The 25,359-nt window shown below is 32.5% G+C and overlaps 1 protein-coding gene across 4 annotated transcripts; it reads left to right on the top strand.

Annotated features, from left to right (window-relative positions):
* LOC123007447 (lachesin-like) lies at positions 1 to 24,854 on the top strand. 4 transcript variants are annotated; one of them, XM_044402750.1, is made up of 11 exons: positions 1 to 149; positions 647 to 832; positions 5,609 to 5,754; positions 8,907 to 9,117; positions 16,636 to 16,806; positions 20,570 to 20,698; positions 20,782 to 20,920; positions 20,998 to 21,146; positions 21,199 to 21,285; positions 22,304 to 22,357; positions 24,070 to 24,854. In XM_044402750.1, exons 2-11 carry the CDS (start codon positions 781 to 783, stop codon positions 24,231 to 24,233), a joined length of 1,302 nt encoding a protein of 433 aa, XP_044258685.1. In that variant the 5' UTR covers positions 1 to 149; positions 647 to 780; the 3' UTR covers positions 24,234 to 24,854. The 4 variants fall into 4 exon arrangements, with proteins under 4 accessions (XP_044258685.1, XP_044258684.1, XP_044258687.1 ...); XM_044402749.1 differs by having other exon boundaries at positions 631 to 832; XM_044402752.1 differs by lacking the exons at positions 1 to 149; positions 647 to 832 and adding an exon at positions 5,428 to 5,542.
* Positions 24,855 to 25,359: the final 505 nt, after the last annotated feature.

The raw sequence follows: 25,359 nt of genomic DNA, 5'->3' as shown, positions 1-25,359 counted from the left end.
CACACGTACTCGAAACTTTTCCAAGAGAGCCGACACGCACGACGCCTTCCAGTGAAACAGTGTAAAAGTGATTGATGGAGTTGTTTCGGACTGTGCGTTGTAATTAGCGGTTGAGTGTAAAAATTCAAAAAAATCTGCTTCGAGTTGAAGTAAATAAAAGAGTTTTGATTTATTAGAGCGCGCCATTTCTAGATGTAGTTGAGAATAAAAATTTTTCATTCGAAATTTTAATTACACGAAACTTTTATATAAACCGATAAATCAAACGGGTGTTTAATTTACATGAATTGAGTTAAAAGTTAATAGTGGATGTTCAATTATTTAAGAATTTAAATCTCTTTGTACTTTGAGTTATGACAAAAGTTTCAGGACAAAAAGCGGCGATAAATCTTTATGCAGCTGTAGACATGTATAATTCTCGTTTTTAAGTTTGAGAGAGTTAATTTTTCTTGAAAGGTGTTTGTATACCGATCGGCCAAATAGCAGGATTACGTTCCTGCTGACCGCTGTAATAAATATAGGTATAAGCGAGGACCTATTTCGAGGCTTACAAAACTGAACGCGGAGTTTGTCGATTGCTTTTATATTGGAATATTCATTTTTTAAACTTTATGAAACTTTTTCGTTCAGGTTCCTTTTATTATAGAATGGAATCTTAGCTTGCCATTCGGCAATCAATTTCATTTCAAATTGAAAATGTTACGTTTATGAACACTAGACATTTGTTTGATGAATAAGTAAAAATGGGTGTTGACAGTTAATTAGAAAAGTTTAAAGACAATGTTGTGCTTTTTATTGATTGGTTTAGTGTACGGGACGAGTTCTCTTAAAGGTGAGTAACTAATTAGAATCCGTAATAAAATCGGATTTGAATTTAACTTTTACAATGCTATGGGACAGCAAACATCAAACAAACGTTCGAATCGTAAATGTGTTATCTCTTCCGTCCCTATAAAATTGTATGGAAGTGGATGTCTATCGCATCTTTCCGGAGTGAGGATTAGTTTCTAATAAAACATCAATTTGTTACCATGGCAGCTACTGGTAGCCCGAAAAGAGTTCAATGCAATTTGAATAAGAATGTCTTTTATTTTCGAAACTTGTAATTAACGCAATTAAAGCAGGAATTGCTTCAAACAAAAAATATGACACAATTTTGCAGTGTTATTCTAGCGTAAGCGTCGTTTTAATTAGTAGACGCCGCTCTAAAAATAAATATATTAGATGACTAGAAATATCCACTAATTAGTAGGACAATGCTAAGAATAGGACCAAGATACATCCAATTTGATTAAATTGTTCAAATTCCGATTTATTTGGCAGATATTAGACATTCAGTTAATTATTATTGCCTGGGCTTTAAACAAACCACTATCACATTCTGGAGTATTTGAGAGTTCCAACAATTTCTTTAAACTCCTATTACATTTTTTTTTTTCTCTTGAGCTCGGTTTCTCTTTGTAAATTTAACTCACAAGCCCGAGGATTATTAATTATTTGTTGTTACCGGTCGGTCTTCAATGTTTAATACGTTCATCACATATTAAGGTCTTTCGTGAGTGATCTTTTCCATTTGAAACATCGCTCCTTCGTTTTTTCTGACTTGAATTATTTGGTTTCACTTTGCCATAAATTGTTTTTTTTCTAAAATACGTATATTTTTGAAATTATGGTTTGCAAAAGTTGGGAAATCGTAAAATATGGTATTTGTATATTGCAAACCCATCACTCAAAATCGCTAGTAAATCCTTTGGGCAATAAATGCTGGTGTAACTCAAAGGGTGGGAAAATATGGTCTATAAATAAACCGTTGAACGGGCATAAGAGTTCTATTTGATTTAGAACGTGAAATGTTGCCATAAATATATCATTTTTCCTCCACATTAGGGTAATTTTTTACGACAAAAAATCCTAAAATATGGATGTACACTTGAGTGAATTAATCCGGTTTTATGTAAAAAGTATCCTTGGACAAATACATAAGTTTCTGGAAATGAAAAGCGTTGGAATTTTAATAATTTGGAGTGTGCAGCTGAGGCAAAGTGACTTCGGTATTGTGTGAAGGAAAATCACTTTTTTCCATTTATCTTTCATGAAGACAGATTGGGTAGCATGGGACCAATCAATTTGTGAACAAATTAAAATATAATCAAGAATTATTAGAACAGAGTAGAGTTCCTCTGGAATAATGTAAATGAGTTAATTCAATACGCGGCACAAAACGCTCTTCAGAAAGCAATCATTCAACTTCAAACTTTATCCCGAACCATTTTAAAAGAGATATTAGAAGACGTCTGTAATTTAATTACCGAGATTTCAACCTCCAAAAAAATACTTCTTTTACGACTCCCCCACACATTCAGATGACTTCTAAAACCCCAAGACACGAATTTAATACAACTTATCTTTTACTGCTCCTCAAGTTCCTCCACCATAAAGCTTCTTGCTTTATTAGTGCCAGGACAAAGTCATATATTCGACATTACCTAACAAGGCCAATAACAATAGCTAGCCACTCTCGCCACCACCACAATAGACTAAATTAATTATCAGTAACAAACACTGGAATAGTCTAATAAATTTACCACAACAATGGGCCTAACTGGATTGAAAAAGAATGTGGGACTATAACGAAACGTGCTCGAAGCACAGAAATGCATTAGTTCCGACCCTGTCAACTAAATTTGGATTATCGGAACTAAATGCTGGAGGCAGGCGGTGCAATTGATGCAAAAAGACTCTTGCTTGCTAAAGATAACGTCATGAATCATAAGAATCGAAGAAAAGTGCCACAGAAAAATTTTAACAAAATTGCGAAAAGCAACGATGTTTGAAAAATATTATATGGAAAATCGCATAATAAAAACGTTTTTTTATAAACAATGTTAAAAACAATGTTACTTTTTTACGTACATACGAGTACAATGCGCGTTTCCAACAAATAGTTCTTTTTTAGTTTAACCGGCAAACGTTTTATACATTTTTAAGTGTATTAAAGACTTTGATTCTAAAGTTTTTACTTATTCAATAACTTCGGAACTATTATTCGTAACTCTTTATATCTTTTAGAAAAAGATTGTATAAAACGATGCATATTAAACATTATTATCTGGCAAAAATTTGTAGTTTCATAACATAGTTCATAACTTTTACTTGTACTAGAAGGAGTTTTTCGGGTTTCTCAAAGCCTGTCGATCATACATTCGTATGATCAAAAACATTGTTGTTCTGGTTTGTTATTTGATCGTAATTGACAAAAATTTGTAATAAGTAAGTATCTACGAGTATAAAAATTAAATTCGCTTTAAGCATGTGCAATTAAATTTTTTTTAAATATATTTTAATGGTATTTGGCGTTTTGTAATATCTTCGTTAGTTTTATTCGTATGTACAGGGTTATTCATAAATATGAAGCAATGTTTGAACCTCAAAAATGACCTATAAAATGATGTTAATTCAAATAATAACTCGTGTCCTATCTCTACTGATAAGAATGAATTGTACAGCTTTCGGAATGTGGGTATGGAAATTTGTTTGTCTTTTTGTAATAACTTCGGAACCATTTGACCTAATACTATAAAATTTGAATTAGTTATTTCTAGCAGTTGCAGGTCATATTTTCTGCGTTTTTCCGTTTTCTTGGCTTATTAACATTAATTTTTTATTGCTCAAGACAATAGAGTACCTAATCAATTTTGAATAAAAACGCATTATCTTTAATACCCCTAAAAATAGGTGCTTTAATTTAAAGTGAGGATTACACAACACAACGCTGAAAGCAAAAATTATAAATTTTGAATGAGTGATATCCACGACAACGAATGGTCACATAACTTGCTGTCAGGCATCTGGAGATTGGACGATTTTTAGACGATTAATCGAAAATATTGAATAAAAGATTTTACCTCAGACTCCAAACATAACTTAAAATAAATACAAATGGATCTCGTAGCATTTAATTCATAAAAGATTAAAAAAATTTATCGTCAAAGTTAACAGATATCTGGCAACGATTTATGTGACCATGGTCATCGATTGCCGTAGATACCACTAATTTAAAATTCATATTTTTCATTTTCAGCATTGTGCAGTTTTCACTTTAAATTAAAATATCTTTAAAACCGTCCATTTTAGTGGTATAAAGGGTTATGCGGTTTTTTTTTCAAAACTAATTAGTCTATCGATTTCAGCAATAAAAAATTAGTGTTAAGAGGCCAAAAAACGGTAAAACCCAGAAAATTGTGACCTGCAACTGCTGGAACGGGAAATTGAGTAGTTGCTAGTTTAAAAAGTATTATTTCGCAAGTAACTATTCCAAATAATATAATATTTGATCAATTAGTTCCAAAGTTATTACAAAAAAAAACAAATTTACATACCCACATTTCGAGAGCTGTAAAATTCTTATTAGTAGAGATAGGACACGAGTTATTATTGAAATTAACATCATTTATCATCATTTAGTTCATTTTTGAGGTTCAAATGTTGCTTCATATTTATAAATAACCCTATATAAACAATTAATTTTGAGATATCGACATGAAATCTATTTCATCTTTTTAGAGTTACATTTTTGGTTTTTCGATTTTTAAAATACAAAAAAATTATAACTCAACAACTTAATATTCTCGAGGAACTCTACGAAAGATTTCAAATAAGGTATTGTCACTCGAAAAATGAATGTATTATATGTGTCGATCAGCGTTTGGAAATGCTAAAAATAACTAATTGAATTCAAACTACTATTGTAGATCATTTTTATACATAGATTGCATCGTGTTTGATGTGTGATTTAAACACTTCTAAAAAATCTAGATATACTTCCCTAGTTTTGCAACATTAATTTGTTTTTTTTTCGAGTTCCTACCTCTAGAAATGTAAAAACATAATGAAAAGCTTGACAAGCATCATTATTTTTTCACCCGTGGAAGTATGGATTGACTGACCTGTTGTTTAATTATAACGATATTTTTTAAGTGTTAAGAATTGCAATTGATGGGTTAAGTTTTACGTCTTCCATGCTTTGTTTATGTGATAACCGTGTTCAAACACAAGAGCCGCTGAAACGGCTGTTTACTGTATTCGAAATTCTAACTAGAAATTTGCTCATTCATAATTATCATCCCATGTGAATTGAGATTGCATTCAGTGCATAAACCTACATAGTAAATCCGCAGCACAAAATGAAAATGAGATCATGAATCGAGCCCATCCAGCATCGTAATTGCTCTACCCCAGACAAGCCGCATTAAAAATTAACACGTATGTAAAATAGCACTCACGAAACAAGAACACATCTCGTTCTTTGTAATATATGCATGTAAAACGCCTAGTTATTTCGTTGAAGCAAAGTACGGCTCTTATGAATACTTAAACGTACTAAGTGCCGAATTAGTTTGTTCACTTATCTACACTGTCAACGTTGCGGTAAATAGTGAACAAGTCGGCAAGTGAGCAGTCTTGACCTCAGCATCAATAGCTCTCAGAAGGGCACTAAACCGCGTCTTTATAGCAGGGACGGAAGGGTTGCAAATCCTGTTAGGTTTAATCTTGTCTAAATTTATATTCTCTCCAAGACAACATGCGTATTATTCAATTTTATTTACAGTTGAGGATTTAACCGGAGGGAGTGCCACTTCGCTGAAATTTTCAATGGAAGCGCCAGATTTCGCAGGACCTATAAAAAATGTTACCGTTCCAATCGGAAGGGAGGCAGTACTCAGTTGTTCGGTAACAGATCTGGGACATTACAAGGTAAATGATCGTTTTTATTGTCTAAAAATATTTTTTACTCCGTCGAGGCTCGAAACGAATATTTTTTATTTTATTTGTTCAATGTTATCGTCACTCTTTGCAATAAATGATCGGCGCCTGTCAAAAATTCAATTATATTCTAGATGTGGATAATCCATCAACTAGCTCTTTCATTTTTTACGTCTGACAAGATTAATTCATAATCAAAATAATACAGTAGTAAAGTAATTATTCATCCAATTCCGATTTTAACTCGGCCAAACAACAAACACAACACAGAGATATCCAATACCTGCAAGCGATATAAAATATATTATGTTGCCAGCGTAGAAACTGACTAGCTCAGCTGGTTACAATGATTAATTGTTATTGTAGGTTCAAAATTTTAGTCAACAAACAGGAGCAAAAATGAGTTGGTTAATCGTGTAATTAACATTAGTTTGGTGAAGAGAATTTGATGACAACAAACTTCATGAATTTAAGTACCGCAAACTACTCGTAATTTGCCCAAGTTCTATTAAGAGGAATAAATCATCTTGACCGTTATCTCAAATTCTACAAATGTTTGTTACAAAGTTGAAAAGACAAGAAAAAAATTATTTCAGCACAGGTATTTCAAAGTAATTACAAACGTTTTATGTTTTATTACAAAAGAGAGCAAATTTAAAACTAAATCTAATTTTGTAACTTGGTTTAATCCAATTTTATTCAATGAGAGATTATACATTTATCTCTTAATTTCTATTTCAATTAACTTAAAAGGATTAATTCTGACAGTGATAGGCGACTATACCTACTAAATTAAACAGTTGAGTTTGTTTTTTTTACTTTGCCAGTAGTTTTACTAATTTCAAACCAAAAACCCGATTTAATAATTTAAAAAATGCCCCGTTTAATGTATTTAATAATGTATTAATTTAATCTTTTATTCAGCAAACCGTAGAAATCCAGGGATCTGATTCAACAAAAGCTCGTATTAGTTTTATTCGTTTATAATTAACCGTTCATTGTTTCACCACAATGCGTAATCCGAGCGTGCCAAATCCTATTAAAAAATCGCGTCCACGTTTGTGAGAAAGCAATAAAATTTTATGTACTGTTATTAACATGTACATATTTTTTGTCAGTTTTTGTCCGATGGCAATAATTACAACTCGGTGAATTAAACGATTCCCTTGGATGGAAAAAAATTGTGATGTTAACGGGTCATGAGTTTTCCCATCCAATCAAATCCGCCCTACGTCATTAAAGTAATTTTATTTGTCTTGCTCCGTCAACTGTAATCACAAATTTCATCACTAACAATTACTAATATCAAGCTGGAATATAATGGCGCATGTCGCGCTATGAAAATTTTATCACAGATTTATGAAACAATTAAGGACGCTTTTTCATCGACTTTCAAGGTGCTTTGTTTTATTACCGGCTGTTGTCCAGAATCTTTCAAGGGTCGCGACTTATGACACTGAAGAAAGTGGACTCGGGCATAAAGCTTTCAGTTCGGTCTTTCGGGATTGGCGCTGCGATAAAATCCTGAGGGATTTTAACATAGTATATCACATATATTATGCCTCTACTTCCTCTTTTATGCCAGAACATGCTTAAATCATCTTCTAATAAAAACAACCAAGATCAAAATGCCAAGCAATTAAAAAAATTACTAAGCTACACGTAGGTACTCTATCTTGATACAAGTAATTGTCCTGCTTTGTCTAGACTATAGTTGTATGAACATAAAGATTAGTGGAACACGTGACTATAATTTGAATGGAAAATGAGGAAACTTGTAATTTAACGTGGAAGATAAAGTGCTGTTTTACCAAGAATGGAAAGTCGTAGAGATGCAATTTGTTCCAAAAAATAGATAAAATGTAGCTAGTTTTATAAAAAAAAATAATTGAAAGTTGTCAACACGTAGCTTAAGAGCATCTGCTGAAAGCGAGTCTAAAAATAGGGTGAAGAAAGTGTGCTTTTGGTTATAAGTGATTAGATTCGTCTTTCTGTTTGTTTAAACCGAAATGGCATAATTTCTCGTGAGTAAACATTGTTGGTTGAAAAATTCAATCAAGTTATTTGCTTTGTAAAGGATCTCCTTAAGGAATTCATCGAGGCGTGAAACTCTTTGGAGAAAGGTGTTATGATTTTATAATTGATAATTAGAAATGGTAGTTTGGCGTGCACGAATGGTAGTTAGTACAGTATTAAGACACGAGATGAATCTTAACAACGCGGAGAGGCATAGAAGGTCGTCATTGAGGTTCGACCTGTTCCATGATTCTCTCTTTCCCTAAAGAGCCATTGTCTGAACCCTACTCCCGAGACGCCTGCCAATAATTAATTAATGTATAGTCGTTTCGCACTGCTAACTTCGAATTAGTTTGCTTATATTAAGGGACAAGAGGGCCCAGTTTCTATTCTTCTTGAAACAGATAAATTGGATCCAAATTACTTTAGTGGAGTTGGTCTATGGAGAGTTAGGCAACCGATTCACCACCACATGTTCATACACTCACAGTTTATACGCGTTCGAACTTGACTTTGCTAAACTGTGAAAATTTAGACGTACAGGTGAATTCGCTTCAACTTCCTAATTTGATAAGTTCAAAATTCAAAACTCGAATAATTCAATTTGCGTACACGGACTTGATGTTTTACCGGCTCGCTATTCCATACAAAAACGTTTTTCAACAGCCAGAATTTTGTTTCAAAAAGAAAGTTTTTTTAATTTGTAAAGTTTTTTGTGGTGTTATTTGCGGTTTCCTCGTGTAAACTCTCACCTAACTCCCCTATAACAATGCAATCTCACATTCCAGTGGCACTAAACCACTTCAACAAGAATTCAAAATGTGAATTTAACAGACGCAATTCAGACTTAAACTGCTCTCAATGTAATATACTTCTCGCATAAAATATTTACTAGAGTTGAGTAAAACTTCTAGAACACACAATGCCGTAATGAACTCGCAAAAGTTGCACCAGTCGCAAATTTTTCTTCACTAAAAAACCTTTGTTCCAACTTTTAATATTATACTCGAGTTTCAATTCCTAGTTAGCGCGAACTGTTAATTAAAATTTTAAGAAGTCAGTTTTAAGATGTGCTAATTGTTTTTTAATGGGAGTATCTAGGGTGATTTTACGCGAATTTTTCGCAGGTTGGATGGATGAAAGCCGACGATCAGACAATTTTGAGTCTGCATACAAGAGTCATCACGCACAACCCCAGAATAAGCGTCACGCACGATGACAGTCTACGCACTTGGCAGCTGAGAATTCGCCAGCTGAAGGAATCGGATCGTGGCTGTTATATGTGTCAGATCAACACGGGAGAAATGAAAAAGCAGCTGGGATGTGTCGATGTGCAAGGTTTGTTCAATTTGTTCTGTATTGTTGTTTCCATTGCAAGGAAAATCAAAGACAGATGAGAAACCAGACAAAAACCGGAAAACTATACATACAAAATTTTTGTTATTATTTATTTTAATTTTATAGAATTAGATCCGAGTCTGAAAACAAACATTACCAAGCTGTTTTGTTTTATTTTCTGGTAAAATTATCAATGCAATCGTAAAAATACAAATATTTTATGTTTTGTGTGTTTTTAATCCAATATATCCCGTCCAGGCGAGCGATAATAAAATATTTATTTTGAGTAGAGCTGAAATTTGGAATTTTTATTCGTCCAGCATGTACATAGAATTTATTGTTAGTTGAAACTTTAATGGTCCCATTTTCAGCAACTGAAATTACATGCTTTGTGTTGTCCCCATTTGCAGTATCATCGAGTATTTCCCAGTAGAAATGAATTTCAATTCTTTGAAAAGTACAGAAGGACATTAAGAAAATAAGTTTTATTTAAATTAGGTTCATTTTCTTTCACATGGTAAATTAACATATTTTTGAAATTGTTGTTTTTTATAATAAACAAATTCTGTTTTAGTATAATTGTGGTTTTGCATAAAGAAGCTTAAATATGCTCTCGTTATCACATGGGATTTGTGTTGGTGTAAAACAAACAAAGAACGTTTGCTAATAAAAAAAGTAAAGCCTCCTCAAAAGGAATGTGTAAAGAAAGTTTTAAAATGAGAGATGTTGCAACAGATCCGCTTCGGGTTAAAATACGACTGGTAGATATTATGCACGTTTAAAGGCCTCTCGTATTTTTCAAGCTTCGCTATTTACGCCAGGGATTAAGTTTTTTACCATCCTTTCCAACTCTTTCGCCTAATTTCTAATTACAAACTTCATCCAATTTTAATTTCACAAAAGATTATTTGCATAGTGGATGCAGCATGCATGTTTTTAGTGAAAATAAAGAGATTAAAGGAGATTTTGTTATACTAATTAATTCATTTGGGTTATATATTTTTTTCTTCAAAGTAATTTATTTGATATTTCATGTACGTGGCAAAAGGAAATTACAAAGGACGAGGAAGCAAATCATGTACTCTAATTAGGATTAATTGCCGGTTAGTCTATAATGGTTAATTAATGTTTAATCAGAAATCAATGACACGGTCAACAGAAATCTAAACCTAAAACACATCTCATTTATAACCTTTGTAATTTTATTTGTAGCTCGCCAAACTATACCAATACATTAAAAGTTCTGCTAAAGCAGGATAATTTGATCTCTCCAAAGAGAGAACGCGACTTGAGTCTAAATAAACGCTTGCAACAAAACGTGTTTATTGTAAATTTCAAAAGAACATCATGATATTTGCAAAATTCTGCAAGCGTCAGTATTTGGCTTGAAATTTGTCGGTCGTGCGACCTCAAAAGAAGTCTGAATTAAATTCCGGCGGAAAAGCGAGCCTGACATAGCCAGTTCATATAATTTACAGTGGAACTGTGAAGAGAGATTATGTTACACGGGTTACGTTCCAATTTCCACCTCAACCGATTTATCCGGCTGTTCGTCTGTATCCTGCTGTCATAACATAGAGATATAGTCCATAAACTGGTACGCCTTCAACCACCGGGTTTTACGACCAGAAATAATATCGAAGCTAGCACAAATGACTGTCATCAAAACAATACAATTACTAGCTTTTTTATTCGATTCAATGAACTTTAACCCAAAATTAAAGCATAATTGTAGAAAATCTTACAAAGTTACAAGAACAAAAACACGATTAAACCCGTCACATCAAACTTTTATTGCGTTTCAACCACAAAGCGGTCATCCTCAGGTGAGAATATATACTAATTTTTCCGACTTTCACTTTCTCTACCCTCAACTAACGAATAGAGGGAAGAAAATGGAATGAGGCCTTTGCCTGAATTCATAAGATTATCTCTATTTTTACATGTTTCAATACTCTCGAAAGCGTCAAGAAATTTCAATTATTGACTACTCTAATATTTTTTACATTAGTTTCATTGATTCTGTTTTGATTCTATGGTCTTTTTCAAAAATATGTTGGGACACACTTGATGTTTTAAATTTGTTATATCTTAAAATGTTAAAAAAATGTGTTCTTTAAATCTAGTGTTAATTGATCGGCGGTTTGCCCAATATATTTTTGTTCACAATCTTTACAATTAATTTGTTAATTTTCCCTTGACTCATGCAAGGTTTGAAAAAGAGCTCAAAAATATTGAAGATGCAGCGAAGTGTAATGGTTTTGATACTAACATAATTAACAAAATGGTTCAGAAAGTTAAGTATAGAAAAATGGTCAGTAATTCCACGACTTTTACAAACAAACCAGAGAAAACTCAGTTTATAACTTTATCGGTTTCTGTCTGTTAAGAGCAATGTTACATGCACAAAAATAGTCTGGTAACTATGGCATAACCTTATTGATTGCTGTAAAATTTTACAATATTGAAATGTCAATTTTTCAATATCGATATGTCATTTTTACCTTGCAGATACAAAAAGTGAAAAAAACATTTCGTCGTTTAAGTAGTAGTTTTTGGACTTTCCGTTTCCAAATTTCTAAAAACTGTTGGCGGTGCCGAATTTGTTCCTTTTTTGGTGTTTCATCTCTAAATTTTCTTAGACGATTTTTTATGTTGACGTTTACTGACATTGTTTTCAAATTAATTCAAAAAAACGGAACTGAAACTGAAAGTGTTCCAAAAGCAGCTGTTCCAATTTTTAGCTTATTCGACAGAAACCGATAAAATCTTGAACAAACCTCGGATGTAATAATGTCATAACAGCCTTAGATGTCTTAAAATCCTTGCTCGCAAACTCGCTCGGATTTAAAACTGACATTTGCAGCTGTTATGACATTCATTACATCCTAGGTATGTTAATAGCTATTATCCCTTTTCTCCCCTCTACTCGATATTTGGGGGCAGAGAAAGTAAAAGTCGGAAAAATTAGTATACAAGGCATTAACATTGATAAATCACTCACCTGAGGATAACCACTTTGTGGTTGAAACGCGTTGTGTTTGAAATAAAAGTTTGGTGTAACGGGTTTAATCGTGCTTTTGTTCATCGTTTCCATACCAAGAAAATCCAATAAGAAGTAAATTACAAGATCAAAATAAAATCAGCTTTTGTGCTTTATTAAACAGTGGTAATTTTTATTGTTTTGCCACGGGAAGACGAAAATGTGGGCTAGCATAAGAAAATTTTTTTTTTAAGAACGTCAAATTTTTATTGTATACTTCTATTAGATTTGAAGTTGTCTATTTATATTCAAGTTAATTCAAAAAACTGTATCGTTTATTTCGTTTTATTCTTTATATAGCAAATGGTAAGATTGTTTTTATTTGATTGTTTGCGCAACGAAATGCTTGAATTGGACGAGTTTTTTCCTGAAAAGAATCCAAAATTCGTAAATCCCGTCCGGCTCGAAATTAATTATATCTCTTCTGGCAGCTCCTCGAAGCGCTTTGTTTGTCTTAAACTGCAGCTCCGCTTAGTTTTTTATCGTTCGAGATTAGTACTCATTTCAGGCGTTTCCTCAGCCGTTTTTAAACAAGTCACCAGTATTTATCTATGATAAGACTTGGAGTGCAGTTGACATTTTGAATTATCACCGTCGTTTTCGATATGCACGGGTCCAGATAAGACGACTCCTCGGTCCCATATCTCTTTGCCAAATGACACGTGTGGAAATTGGAATATTTTCAAGCGATAAAAGCAACGTTTGAGTTTCGGTCGTATGCACAACATTAGGTTACCAGATGTAGGTGAATTACACTTCTTCTGTGTCTGACATTTCGCACCTGATTCCGTTCTTAAGAAATTGTGGGTTTGGTTTCGGAATAACTGAATATAAACGGCAACGAGGTGCTCTGTTTGCATGTGAATGTGGGCGAGAACTAGGCTTTGCATTATAAAGGTGGCTTTAGCCATTCAAAAGATACAATGGGCCGGAATATATCAGTTGGAATGATTTACGACGCGATGATTCGAATCTTTGCCGAATATGAAATCGTCTCTAGACTTTAGACACACCTAGAGAAGAATCTCAATTAAGCAACACAAGAAGATAATACTTTTAGAAATGGTGGAGGCGCCGGGATACACAATTAGGTTTGCAACAAGATTCACCACGACTGCGAAAAGACTTACACAATTTGATTCTTTTAAGTTTTAATTGTAGTAAAACAGGTGGTTTTCCATTACACTACAATATAATACTTCCCGTATTCACTTAGCGAAGTAATATAATCAAGTGCAGATTAACATTAGTGTTAAAAGCAATGGCGCTTTCAATTAAATTTACTCATTTTTCTTGCAAAAATTAACATTTGATCGGTTAATTTATGTTTTATAGAGTTTTAATAATATGAGACAAATTTGTAATTAAATAAAGTTATCACATTTTGAGTAAAAAGGTATGTAGGCGTGTAAAACTGCCCACTTACGTCCTTGTTACAACCAAATTAGAGCATTACGGATTTTAGTTTTAGTACTCACTTGAAAGTTCAAAGCAAAACATTGGAGTGGTTAAAACTTAATCTGATTACATCGAGGAATCTAAAAAGCTTTCAGATTTTGTTTTGAAAATAGTTTTATGAATTTGGTCCTGTAATGGGTTATATTCTCGATTTTATTGGTGTATGTAAAAACAGGCAAAAGATGCAAGTTAATTAAATTTTACGAGAGAATTTATTTATGCCATTAAAAGGCGAATACGGGGAGAGGAATAATAAATGTTTTACCATTTACGTTATCGATAGTCTTATCAACTAAGCTTTAGGTTTAAAGTGATTTGGAACTCAGATTAAGTTAGCAATTAAAACAACAATACAATTAAGAACACTCCATTAAATTATCGTTTTGAGAAATAAAAATATGCTCATATATCCAAACTCAAAATTCCGTTATTTGTGGAATTATTTCGTAGCCATGCAATTTCAAATCACTTGAGAAAACAATTACTGTAATTTTCATTACGGGAAACAATAACGGCGTGGAATGCGGTTGGTGCAAATATTGGTTTGTCGCTAATAAAAAGACGGAACATAATTGATTGTCAATATTGCAACGGAGATAATTTCAAGCATACATAATCATTAACTACTATGATTTACTCAAAATTCGAAACACAATTCTGATATGTTTCCTTTTGTAAATATCTCAACAAACACAATTTTTAGTTCTGAAACCCTCTCACGTCGATTCTTTAATAGACAAAAACAACAAAACTTGGAAATTCGAAAACGTGTTCCAGGATGAACGTCAAAAGTGCAAGGACAATTAACCACCATTGAAGTATATTTTCAAGTTGTGTTCAATGAGTTTTAAGTTGCGCACTTTTCAATATTGTCACACATTAAGAACAAAAATCTCACAGCAATTAATTGCATTTCTTTGTGTGCAAATCCTATTAAAATGATTAAGTATCGTTATAAATGCAAAAGGCACAGGGGTTGAGATAAGAACGCAAAGGGAACAGAAGGAAAACTTTTCGGAGATACAATTGATACAAAAGCATCCTGTTGTTCTATCACGAAGTTTGGCGGTTTTGCTTTGATATTTCGAGTCGTAAACCTTCCGAAAAATAAATGCCGCCAATAAAAGTTGGCAGCATATGTCTGTGGCAATTGACTAGTTAGTTTAGACTTCAACAATGATTTAGAACCTATATATTTCCACTAAGTTTTTGCTTGTTTTACCCTCAGGATTCACAATACGAACTTTTTATTACATCAGTTCACATGAGATGATTCCAAGTTTTTCATCTAATCGATTTTGACTTTTTTATCCAAATTATAAAAAATTCTTTTTACAGATAACTAATATTCTAATCCCCAAGTTTAATCCGGCTATTTACAGGCAACGAGCTCTGACTTTATAACAGCATGGAAATTGGACTCAGACCCCGGATATTAACAATAACATTCTGGCAGCTTCAAAGAATGAGATCAAATCAGATAACGCTTGAATTGGCTCGGGACTTGCGTTTTTTAATTTTGACTTCACGAAATGGATGTCTAATTACCACAGTTGCTATCTGTAACTTTCCAATTTTAATACTGTAATATTTCTTGACCTGGTATAAATTTTCCAAAGGGTTCTACCCCCGAATGATGGACGCCAAAGTTTACCCTTTTGCCCTATGTTGTGTTTGTTATGTCTCGAAAATAACAAAAGGAAAATAATTAGAAAAAAAAATTCTAATTGACCCGAGGTATAACGAGGCCGCGTTGTAAGAAAGAAAGCACAAGTTTTAAACCACACTTAAATTTATTGAGCATAAAAAAATGAAATAATTAGAACTTGGTTCTGATTGTTTGTCAGTTCACTTCATCAAATAAAATAAAATCAAAAGAGAAAGAAAATGAAGAAATAAATTATTCATTATTTCCTAAGTTCTGGTTTTTCGATGCTTTTAAAATAAATCAAGAGAAATTAAAAGCTTGGTTTGATGTGAAATCCTAAACTTACGCTTTTTATGATTTGACTCTACTCGCAACCCGATTGAAGTTTCTAAAATTCACTAAGTCGTTTTTTTTTTCTCTCTCACACAATCCCCCTTCCGGTACCACTCTTCCACGACTTTGTTAATCTCTAAATTTAAACAAAATGAACTTATTATTTAAGCTAATTAAAATTACCTAAACTGACTTTTGACCTAGACGTTGCTGATCCGCTGACGACAATAATTTGCAACTATTTACATTTATTACAAATTTGAACCAGGTCTTTCAAAACTACCTTAAATTAATACATTTGTAAACCTATAAATTATATTGGGTGATAGAAGAAGAAGAAAAGAAGGAAAGGTTTATCGAAAAGGTTAAATTGCCATGCAAAATAGATTATTAGAGAATTTGAAAGTAAGATAGATATCGTCCTATTATACAACAATTCAAATTCCTTAAATTAATTAAGCCTAAAATTCCAACTTACGTCAAATTTACAACACGTTTCCCCTCATTACCTTTCTGATATTAACAAAAATTAATACAATTTAAATAAAATTTACAATGGAAAATTTGTGCATTTCGAATCGCTCGACACTAAATTTCTAAAGATGTTTGATATGGCTTTATTTGATATAACTTTATAGCGACTCTCCACATTTTTAAGAATGTTGAATTTTTTCCAGATGTTAATACCGTAGTTTGTGGAAACGCAAATTCAGTTGTTAAATAAAAAAAAAATACTCATCGCCTTGCATGGTGAAGGGGTTCGGAATATTACAATACTAAAAGTTATTTTATTATTGCTTGTGTTAACGTCAGTTTTTAAGTTTCTGTGACCAAATAGTAGATTATGACAAGATTAATGGTTTTGCCAAAAATTTCGCTTGTCTTGCGTTTTTCCACAAAAACTGTTGAAACAGATAACCGACACTTTTTATAGTTTTAACCTCCAGGAAACAGTTCTTTACATGTTGACACATGTATAAAACATTTTGTGATATAAATTGCCGTGTCTTTTATCAGATTGCATCTAATGTTGCAGTTCCACCGGACATTGACGACACCGGAACTAGCAGCGATGTCACTGTAGAGGAAGGTGATAATGTCACGTTAAGCTGCAGCGCGAGCGGACATCCTGAGCCTCGTATTTTGTGGCGACGAGAAGATGGAGATCACATTATTTTCCAAGACAATCCACACGACATCAAAAAAGGTAATTATCGGAATTTTATTTGGAATTGTTTTTAACACTCCGTTGAGTTCCATTTGCCTTTTGTATAATTACACCCTATCTCTCCACACGCTGTTCATTAATCTTGATCAAAAAAAAGGTTTTATGACACACTCTTGGCCGTAAATGAGAGTCCCTGTTTTTGTACTCGTTCACATTTTTTCCCTTTTATGTCGTGCGTTTGAAAATCATTGTTCCAAAGACAATATCGTGATGGTTTTGAGAAATACTACACACCAAAAGAACGAATATTAATTAACTAATTAAATTTCAAATTTTTTATATTGGTTTAGAGCATTATTCTAAATTTACTAATTAAATGATTTCGAAAAAGCAACACAATTGAAATAATGTGGCTCTAGCTAATTAACTTTGCTAATTAGAATTGGCTTCATAATTATTCACTACGCGGGTATTTCAGGCATTTTTACCGATTCAAAGCCCGAACTGATTTTGCGATACAATGAAACAATTAACTGAAATAACAGAATCTGCTGAAATAGACAACAACAGCTGTTTTATTCAATTCACTATTGAAACCTTAGCTTTTACTAGACTCTCAATGTAAAACAAAAGTCTATTCGCTTTATTTGTTCACTGGAAAATTAATTTCCCATGCAAATTTTTAACGATTTCTACAAGTCCTAGAATTCATCAATTATGGTCAGCACTCGGCATATCGACCTCTATTTTACAAATTGTCACGTTCAAGATTTGCTACTGAATTAATTTTCGATGAGAATTGTAAATTAATCAAATTCTTTAAAAGCACGTTTGTTTCAACATAAGAGAGACACACATTTTATAAGACAGACGCACATTTTATAAACATTATCTGACGCATTCACCAATTCTTAAAATAATTTAAAATAAAAATTTGAATAATTTTTTTCCCTAGTAAAAATTTCTATGCAAATTTGAAATAATGTAAGTAAACCTACTTTTGCTATAAAATTAAGTTGCAAATTTATTCCTAATACACTTAATTATATTCCAAAATTGAAAATAGAATTGTTTGGTTAGCTGCCATTCCTGCTATTTGCAAACTTGTTTATTTTTGTTAAAATACGAAAAGAAAACTATAAATTTTTGTTTTCATTGTATTGTAATACTGCCCTACATATTTAATTAACAATAATTGAAATACTAAAATAATACATAAATAAAAATAAATCATAAAATATTTTTTTATAATTTATTGAATGTAGTCTTTTTCGGAAGTTTATTTTATTTTCAAATAAAAACTAAAAGAGTTTTGATGTTTTCCGAAGAAATGTAGCTGTACTTGTTTTTCTGAAACGCACGCACAAAAGATGCGTATTTAGAATAACATGTTCTGTAATTACACTGCAGAAGTTCCCTAGAGCTGCTTCAACCAGCTAGCAATTAAAGTGTCACAACCCTGATTGCTAAGGATTAATAGAGGTTCTTGTTTGTGCATTGTATAAATATTTTCTAATGATATATATAATCAATAATTTCATACCAAATAATTTGAAAAGTCAGCTGAGAAATAAATTAAGCCACCTTTTTCTTATTTTTTAACTCATGGTCAAAGAAACCCTATATTCTTTTGGGGTTATTAAGAGTTTCAAAGAACAAATTGTTCCGACTCAGCGCCACAAAAGAACGCCATTTTTCACAATCCCAGATCATGGAAAAATATTTTCCATGAAAATATAAATTAGCATTTTTGTGCCGACTATGCGTTAAAGTTGATCAAGAATATTTAATCTGAATCAAAACAAGTTCGGCATCATCTGGATGATTTATAATTCCAATTTTGTTCGATGGCAAAACACGAGAGGAGAAATTGAGTTTTTTGCTAAAATTAATTGGTTTAAGACACTTTTTCAGTCTCGCCATTTGTTTATATTCCAGACACGTTTCAGAGATTCTGTCACGAAAGAAAAAATTAAACTATAAATAAAAAAGGAGACACTCTGGAAAGCTCACCTAGCCACAATTCAATTAAGAGAGCCGCTCTATTAGTTTCCTCAAGTGAAAACATTGGACGGGTTTAGTGAAAATTTATTGGGAAATATTAGTTCTAATTATCACATCCTGAAAAATCTATATTATGTTTCACATAATTTTACGAGGCCTGCGCCTGTAAGATGCAATCAATTATACATATTCCGATACGAACTCGATTACAAATTTTGAAAAATTGGATAATCTTCTCTAATTTGTTCATCCTTTAAAAAAACACAACGTTTTTAGTTAGTTAGTAATTAAGATAGATAATGCCATCTCTTAATCGAACGAATCATAATTGTTTCTGCAGTTTATGACTATTAATGAAACAATGATTAGTTGGACAACTATACTGTTATGGGTTTCCAAAATATAAATAATTCTATGTGTATTTTTTGTATCCAGTTTTTTGACTTTTGTATATTTGGGTACGTACATTAGGCGCAAGCCTCGTAAAGTTGTGTGAAACACCCTGTATATTGTTCCGAAAACATGACCTCTTCAGTGTAGCAAATTTTATACATATTTTGTCAATCTACGATTTTTATGGTTGAGAATACATCAAAGAAACTTTAGATATGCTTTCTGAAAGCTAATTCGCAAGGGTTGACGTAAATCAGACTTACTTTATACGTTTTAAGAGCTACATGGAAACAAAGTAAACTGGTTGTTTTATTTGAGGGCGAGTTTTGAATTTGATTTGAAGAAAATTGTTGCTTTATCTACTTAATATTTATTAAGGTTTGTTTTTCTTAATATTAAGTCTACAGTCAAGCAGTTATTAATTTAATAAATTCTCAAAAACTAAACCATTTTCCAAGCAATTCATTTTGTTAAAACTAATTTTCAATGAAATATGTAAAAATTAAAACGAAACATGACATTTTTGTTCAATGCAATTCTTTTGTAATTAATATTTTCATTTAGTTCATTCTTTTCAAGTATTTAATTCAAAAAACGTTTTTTAGTTAAATTTGGAATTTGAAATTTTTATTGCTTGAAATACATGCAAGCAAATTTTACATTTGGGTCTCTTGTAATGGAATTGGATGCAAGAAGGGAGCCATTCGACCTGTCACTTTTGATTATTGAGTGTCTTTTGTATTCTTGACGCTTGGATTTTTTACGATAGGCTATAAACGTAAAACCTGAATCCTTTTCTAATTTAGCTGTGAAGAAATAAGCATTATGTACCAACACTATTTTTTTTATGTCACAAAATAGTTATAGCCATTTTTAATTAAGTTTACATAAATATAACAAACCAATAATAAATTTATTAAATTGCCAGTTGTGACCTAATTTAGGTGTAAATTTCTGAACGTATTTATTTTTATGGCACATCATTTATATTCTAACTGGAATATCTAAATTGTTCGAAAATATCTAAATTGTTAAACAAAAAGTTTTAAAAGTATTCATTTTATCGATGTCTACATCAGTTTTTTGTTCAGAAAATAATGTAGTAAAATATTTACAAGATTGTTCAGAAGTAGATCACTCCACTTTACACTGAGTGCTTTTAAAACACTATTTATTTTTTCTCAGTTGTAGTATCACTACACTGGCACAATTAAATAAAATTAATTTTTTTAATTATTTTTTATTTCTTGTCTTGTTTCATATATTCTACTAGAATCGTCACAATTAGACCCATTTTCCGCACATTATTTCGGTTGATGCGGGCCGCTATAAAGTTATTAATGCAGATTCACATCACGTTTTAGGTTTCTATTAAGCTTTCATTTAAAGTAGGATTTTGTTTCAGTGGATACATACAGTGGCCCATCTTTACGACTCGTAAGAATTGATCGTAAGCAAATGGGATCTTATTTATGCATCGCCAGTAACGACGTTCCACCTGCTGTCAGCAAAAGGGTGACACTTTCGGTGAGCTGTAAGTAAAATTTATAACTTCATTAAAACGTATAGTCAAAATTCGATATCGATTCTTAAAAATCAGCTTAAATTTTTCTCCAGTCGCTCCAAAGGTGCAAGTTCAGAAAGCTTTGGTGGGAGCTCCCCTCTTCTCTAACGTAAAGCTCAAATGCGACGTTGAAGCTTTTCCCAACTCCAACAACTACTGGGTTAAAGAGCAAGATGAAGTCCTACTCAACGGGTAAGTTATTTTGTTTCATATAACATTCGACACCTTAAGGTACACCTGTTGAGTAGCAAGATTTTATCGGGTTACAGGTTCAAGTACACCACACAGGAGAAAAGGTCAGGGTATAAGGTCATGATGATTTTAACCATTCATAACGTCAATAAGTCTGATATTGGGACTTATACGTGCGTTGCATCAAACACGATGGGAAAAAGCGACGCGTCAGTTCGAATCTATGGTACTTAAGTTCAAACAAAATTTTTTTTTTCTCATTAAAAGTTCTTTCGCAGAAATTAAAATCACAACTACGTCGACCACTACGACTACCACTACGACAACACCGTCAACGACGACAACAGAAACGAATTTAATTTTAGGTAATCTTGGATTTTATGTAGCACAAGGCTGGATTATTTGGTATTAGAGCTAGGCTTAAGTAAATTTGTTATTTATTCATAAAGAACATTTGCTGTCCTTTTAAATTTTCATACTTTAAGTGCAGTTGAGGCGTATAGTATTCATACCAACATTTTCATTTTCTAATGGAACGCAAACCGTAATAAATGGGTGTATGAATAAGTAATTTAAATTAACTTTTGATAGTTGTAGCAGCTTACAGTGTTTTATTACTATAAAATAAAAAAATTCTATAATTTTAACAGGGCAAGAAGATGATAAATTGTTAGTGTTTTACATAATTTTGTATTTATACTCGCAACAAGCTATTTATGTGTAAAATTAAATTTAATGCTGATACAAAACGATCGAATTTTTCTACTAAATTTGGTATTGTTTGTTGCGCCTTGAAAAAATATTTTCCGAACAATATTTTGTTTATTTAAAGTAGCTCTTTTAAGGAATCGTCTGCAGTTGACGGGCGTATTTGACCAACAAAGCTTGTGTTTCCAAAAAAAAATAAACACACCGAGCAATAGTTACAAAGCAGCAAAACATTTTATAACCATGCCATAAACTTTGTATTAATCGTAGTGGAACTTTGACATAAAAGTGCAATCACTCGTTTGTATTTCCTCACTTTTAATTGAACGTCTGTGTTCTTTACAGGTCAGTGCACTTTTATTTCGGGGTTATTTTAATAGAATCGAATCTGAACTTTGGCCAGGCATTACAAACAATTACAAACCTTGAACTTTTCGGTGCTTTTATAGGAAGTTACTCTGGGAACATTAAGAATCACTGAACGCTTTCTTTATCATTTCGAGCGGAAAATCGGGTCCGAAAGCCTTCAAACAATAATATAAAAGGCAGACGTTGTGGTTTGAAAAGACCAAAAGGAGTTGGTATTAACATCACAAATTTTTATTATGTATTAATTAGAACAGTAAGAATAGTTTCACGTGTATTAAGCTTAACTCAGATTTGTGTGTTTTACAGAAATAACCAGCAACGTTCGCAGCACTACGACACTGCAATCCGATAACACAATCGGTAAGTGAGATTTTCTCCCAAGCATTTTTTCCCCCAGAGTCTAATAACCCGGATATAAATTGTAACGGTGCAAAGTTTGTCCCAAACATTATTGTTTTCGGCTCCAATTGTGTTGGTCATACCAGTTAACAGTTTTCGGTAAATTTGTGACTGAAAAAACACATATCTCAACATCCAAATTAATTTTTTTCGTTGAAATTTCACTCCGAATTTACCGGATAATATGAAAAACAAAATGGTTAAGATTGGTTTATTCGAAGATAATTGAACAAAGAGATTTTGTGTACACAAAAATGTAGCTCAAGTATTGAACAAAGGAAAAGTTGCGATGGTATACTCCTTTTGTGTTTCGGTTTTAAACACAAAAAGGAACAACACGACGTCACCGAGAGACTAAAAAAGTTAATAAAATCGATTTTTAATTCCAAAGTTTAGACTAGCTACATATCATATGCATTACATTCGGAAACTTTTTACTTACAGTGAAACGTTTACTAAAGATAAACATTGATCGGAGAGAAAGGACAACAGAGACATCTTTTCGACACTTATTAATTTCGTGACAGATAGATGGCTGCATTATCTTCTCTCTCCACTCTGTTGACTTTTCACTTTTGTACCTATATAAATACAAGCCCCAGGCTATAAATTTGGGTTTCAGTGAATAGATCGATCACTATTAACCTGGGGTCAATTATGAGCACTTCTATTGTTTGTTAACCTCGATGACCGTTACCCATCTATCACAATTCGTTTTAAATTTAAGTCCTAAAATTTAAATAAAAAGAGATGGAACTATTAGAGCAATAACTAATCTCCGGAAATTCAGATTTCCTGGAGGAAATGTAATCCAATTATAAGTTTAATAGGTATCATGTTTGTATTTGGTTAAATGAGACCAGGTCAAGTTTTATCTGAAAAATCCCACATATTACGACGGGATGAAGTAAAGTTCGTTTAAGTGCCACAAGCTTTTTGCTGTTATCTTAATTCAAGTGTATTTTAATGTTACACTAAAATAACGTATCTGTTATTGCACAGAGTCCATCTTCAGAGAAATAAAAGGAAATGTAGGTCAGATGTAGCTCGATTGCCAATAATGAGTAGGTAAACATAACTTTATATATTTTTATGTAGCATACACATTTTTTTCTATGTATTCAATATGTTTTCGCTTGCGAAAGCTGATTGACATATAGTTATTGTTCGAATTTTGAGCGATAATAATTTTAATTGAAATCATTTACGTTCAATACTTCTCAGAATTGACCAAAATTAAAGCTTGATCATAGCGCAAATTATTAACGCTTTTCGTTACGTTTGCGCTGATATAAAGTTATTCATGTTTTGCAAATTTTCGATATGTTATCGTGCAATTGCGCATTTGCAAAAATCGCTTTATAATCGAGCAATTCCAAGTTTAATACCAACGTGAAATAGAGATTGTAAAGTGTGAAATATTAGTCATAAAGCAAACAATAGCGCTTCCAGAAAAACACTTTGGAAGACTTAAATAAACTTGGGCAATAAAGAACAAGCTGCTCGAAAAAGCATACACCTAGAAATATATTATTTCAATAAATAGGTTTACGGGTTTACACTGAAATTTAATCAGATTCAAAGCTGTCGTCCCGAAAGTCTAATAAAAGTCCTCAAGTCGGTCTCGTATTAACCGGATTATTTTTCAATTGTAATTAATGGCATTTTTTCAGGCGGGGTGAGAGGCGTGGAAGAGGACCCATCGGAGAATTGGCTATTTCCCAGCGTCGCTCCGGCCCCTTTGGAATTAGAGACCCACTCGAGTGCCACCGGAAATACACTTATATTTCATTTTCCCGTCACGCTAGTGTTGACAGTGGTACTTATACTCAGGTGACACGTAATTTGTTACGGATACTCATAAAAATAGTGTGTTGTGAGACTTTGCTGTGAAATCCATATCAAAATGTTTCGAACGGAAATGTAATCAAATTTTGGCGGAGCCAAATCCGGAAAACGTGGTACGAATTTTCAGTGTTGATGTTTTTACTTCCAAACATTTGCGACATATTTTTTTATTAAAACTGATCAAATTGGTTGTTGAAGTATATTTTTTATATGTAGGGATGTGGTTCGACCGACTATTTGCGCTTGTCTTACAAATTTTATTTCCAAAAGGATTTGCTCTATAAAGCGTATTATTGGTAGTCTGCTTTAGAAACAAATTTTGTTGAATCAATCTGGAAAAGTTTGTTGTTATTGTCTTATTAGAAAAGTACAGACGTGAACAGAAACTACCAAACTTGAAACTAATTACAATTTTATTTTATTTTGGTTTCTGTTGGCGACTGAATCCTGTAGTAATAAGTCTGAAGACTGTAATCCGGTTGATTGGTTGTACATACCGTAATATTGTAATTCCGAATTATTTGTAAGAATTTAAAAGTGTAGATTCTAAATGTTGTACTATACTTGAGTGTACATATCCTGCTACCTAGCAGTAAAACTGTTACTGAAAAACCGCAATAAATGACTTTATTACGATAAGTGTGAATCAAATTTTTAATAATCCTGTCCCCCAAACTTTCTTATTTGCCTCTCGGCAGTTGAATGACTAAGGCCAATTTACGAGATGGAATTTTCTCTCCCCCATTTCTATGCCAAATTACATTGCAATCTGTACTAACCGAGTAAATTGCGACTGTACTGCACCCTCGTACTCAGCTAGTTACCTTAAGATTAGTCGAGCTAATTAAGAATGCGGGTTGAAAATTCAATCACGAAAATAGATTGAATTTTGTCTCGCTCTTAATTAATTTTTCTATTTTGATTCTTACAAGATTCAAAATATTCGACAACAAAATTTAAGGTGAACCGACTGGAACACTTCAGAATACATCTGATTATGCCCCTCTTGAGAAAAGCACGTGATGAACCCACCCTGTGGCATATTACATATATTATGAGTCCCGACTTAACTTACGCCAATTTGAATTTATGATGCTACAGGGCCAAATTGCATA

The sequence above is a fragment of the Tribolium madens genome, unplaced genomic scaffold, assembly GCF_015345945.1.
Source record: "Tribolium madens isolate multiple individuals breed KSU strain unplaced genomic scaffold, Tmad_KSU_1.1 Scaffold_3;HRSCAF=73;Tcas5.2_LG2, whole genome shotgun sequence".
NCBI lineage: Eukaryota > Metazoa > Arthropoda > Insecta > Coleoptera > Tenebrionidae > Tribolium > Tribolium madens.
The sequence above is the reverse complement of the archived record's forward strand: the minus strand, read 5'-3'. Positions and strand labels throughout refer to the sequence as shown.

Coding starts and splice junctions, on each gene's coding strand:
- LOC123007447 (XM_044402750.1), top strand. CDS start 781: ATGTTGTGCTTTTTATTGATTGGTTTAGTGTACGGGACGAGTTCTCTT. Junction 833..5,608: donor CGGGACGAGTTCTCTTAAAG/GTGAGTAACTAA, acceptor TTTTATTTACAG/TTGAGGATTTAACCGGAGGG. Junction 21,147..21,198: donor CGCGTCAGTTCGAATCTATG/GTACTTAAGTTC, acceptor GTTCTTTCGCAG/AAATTAAAATCACAACTACG.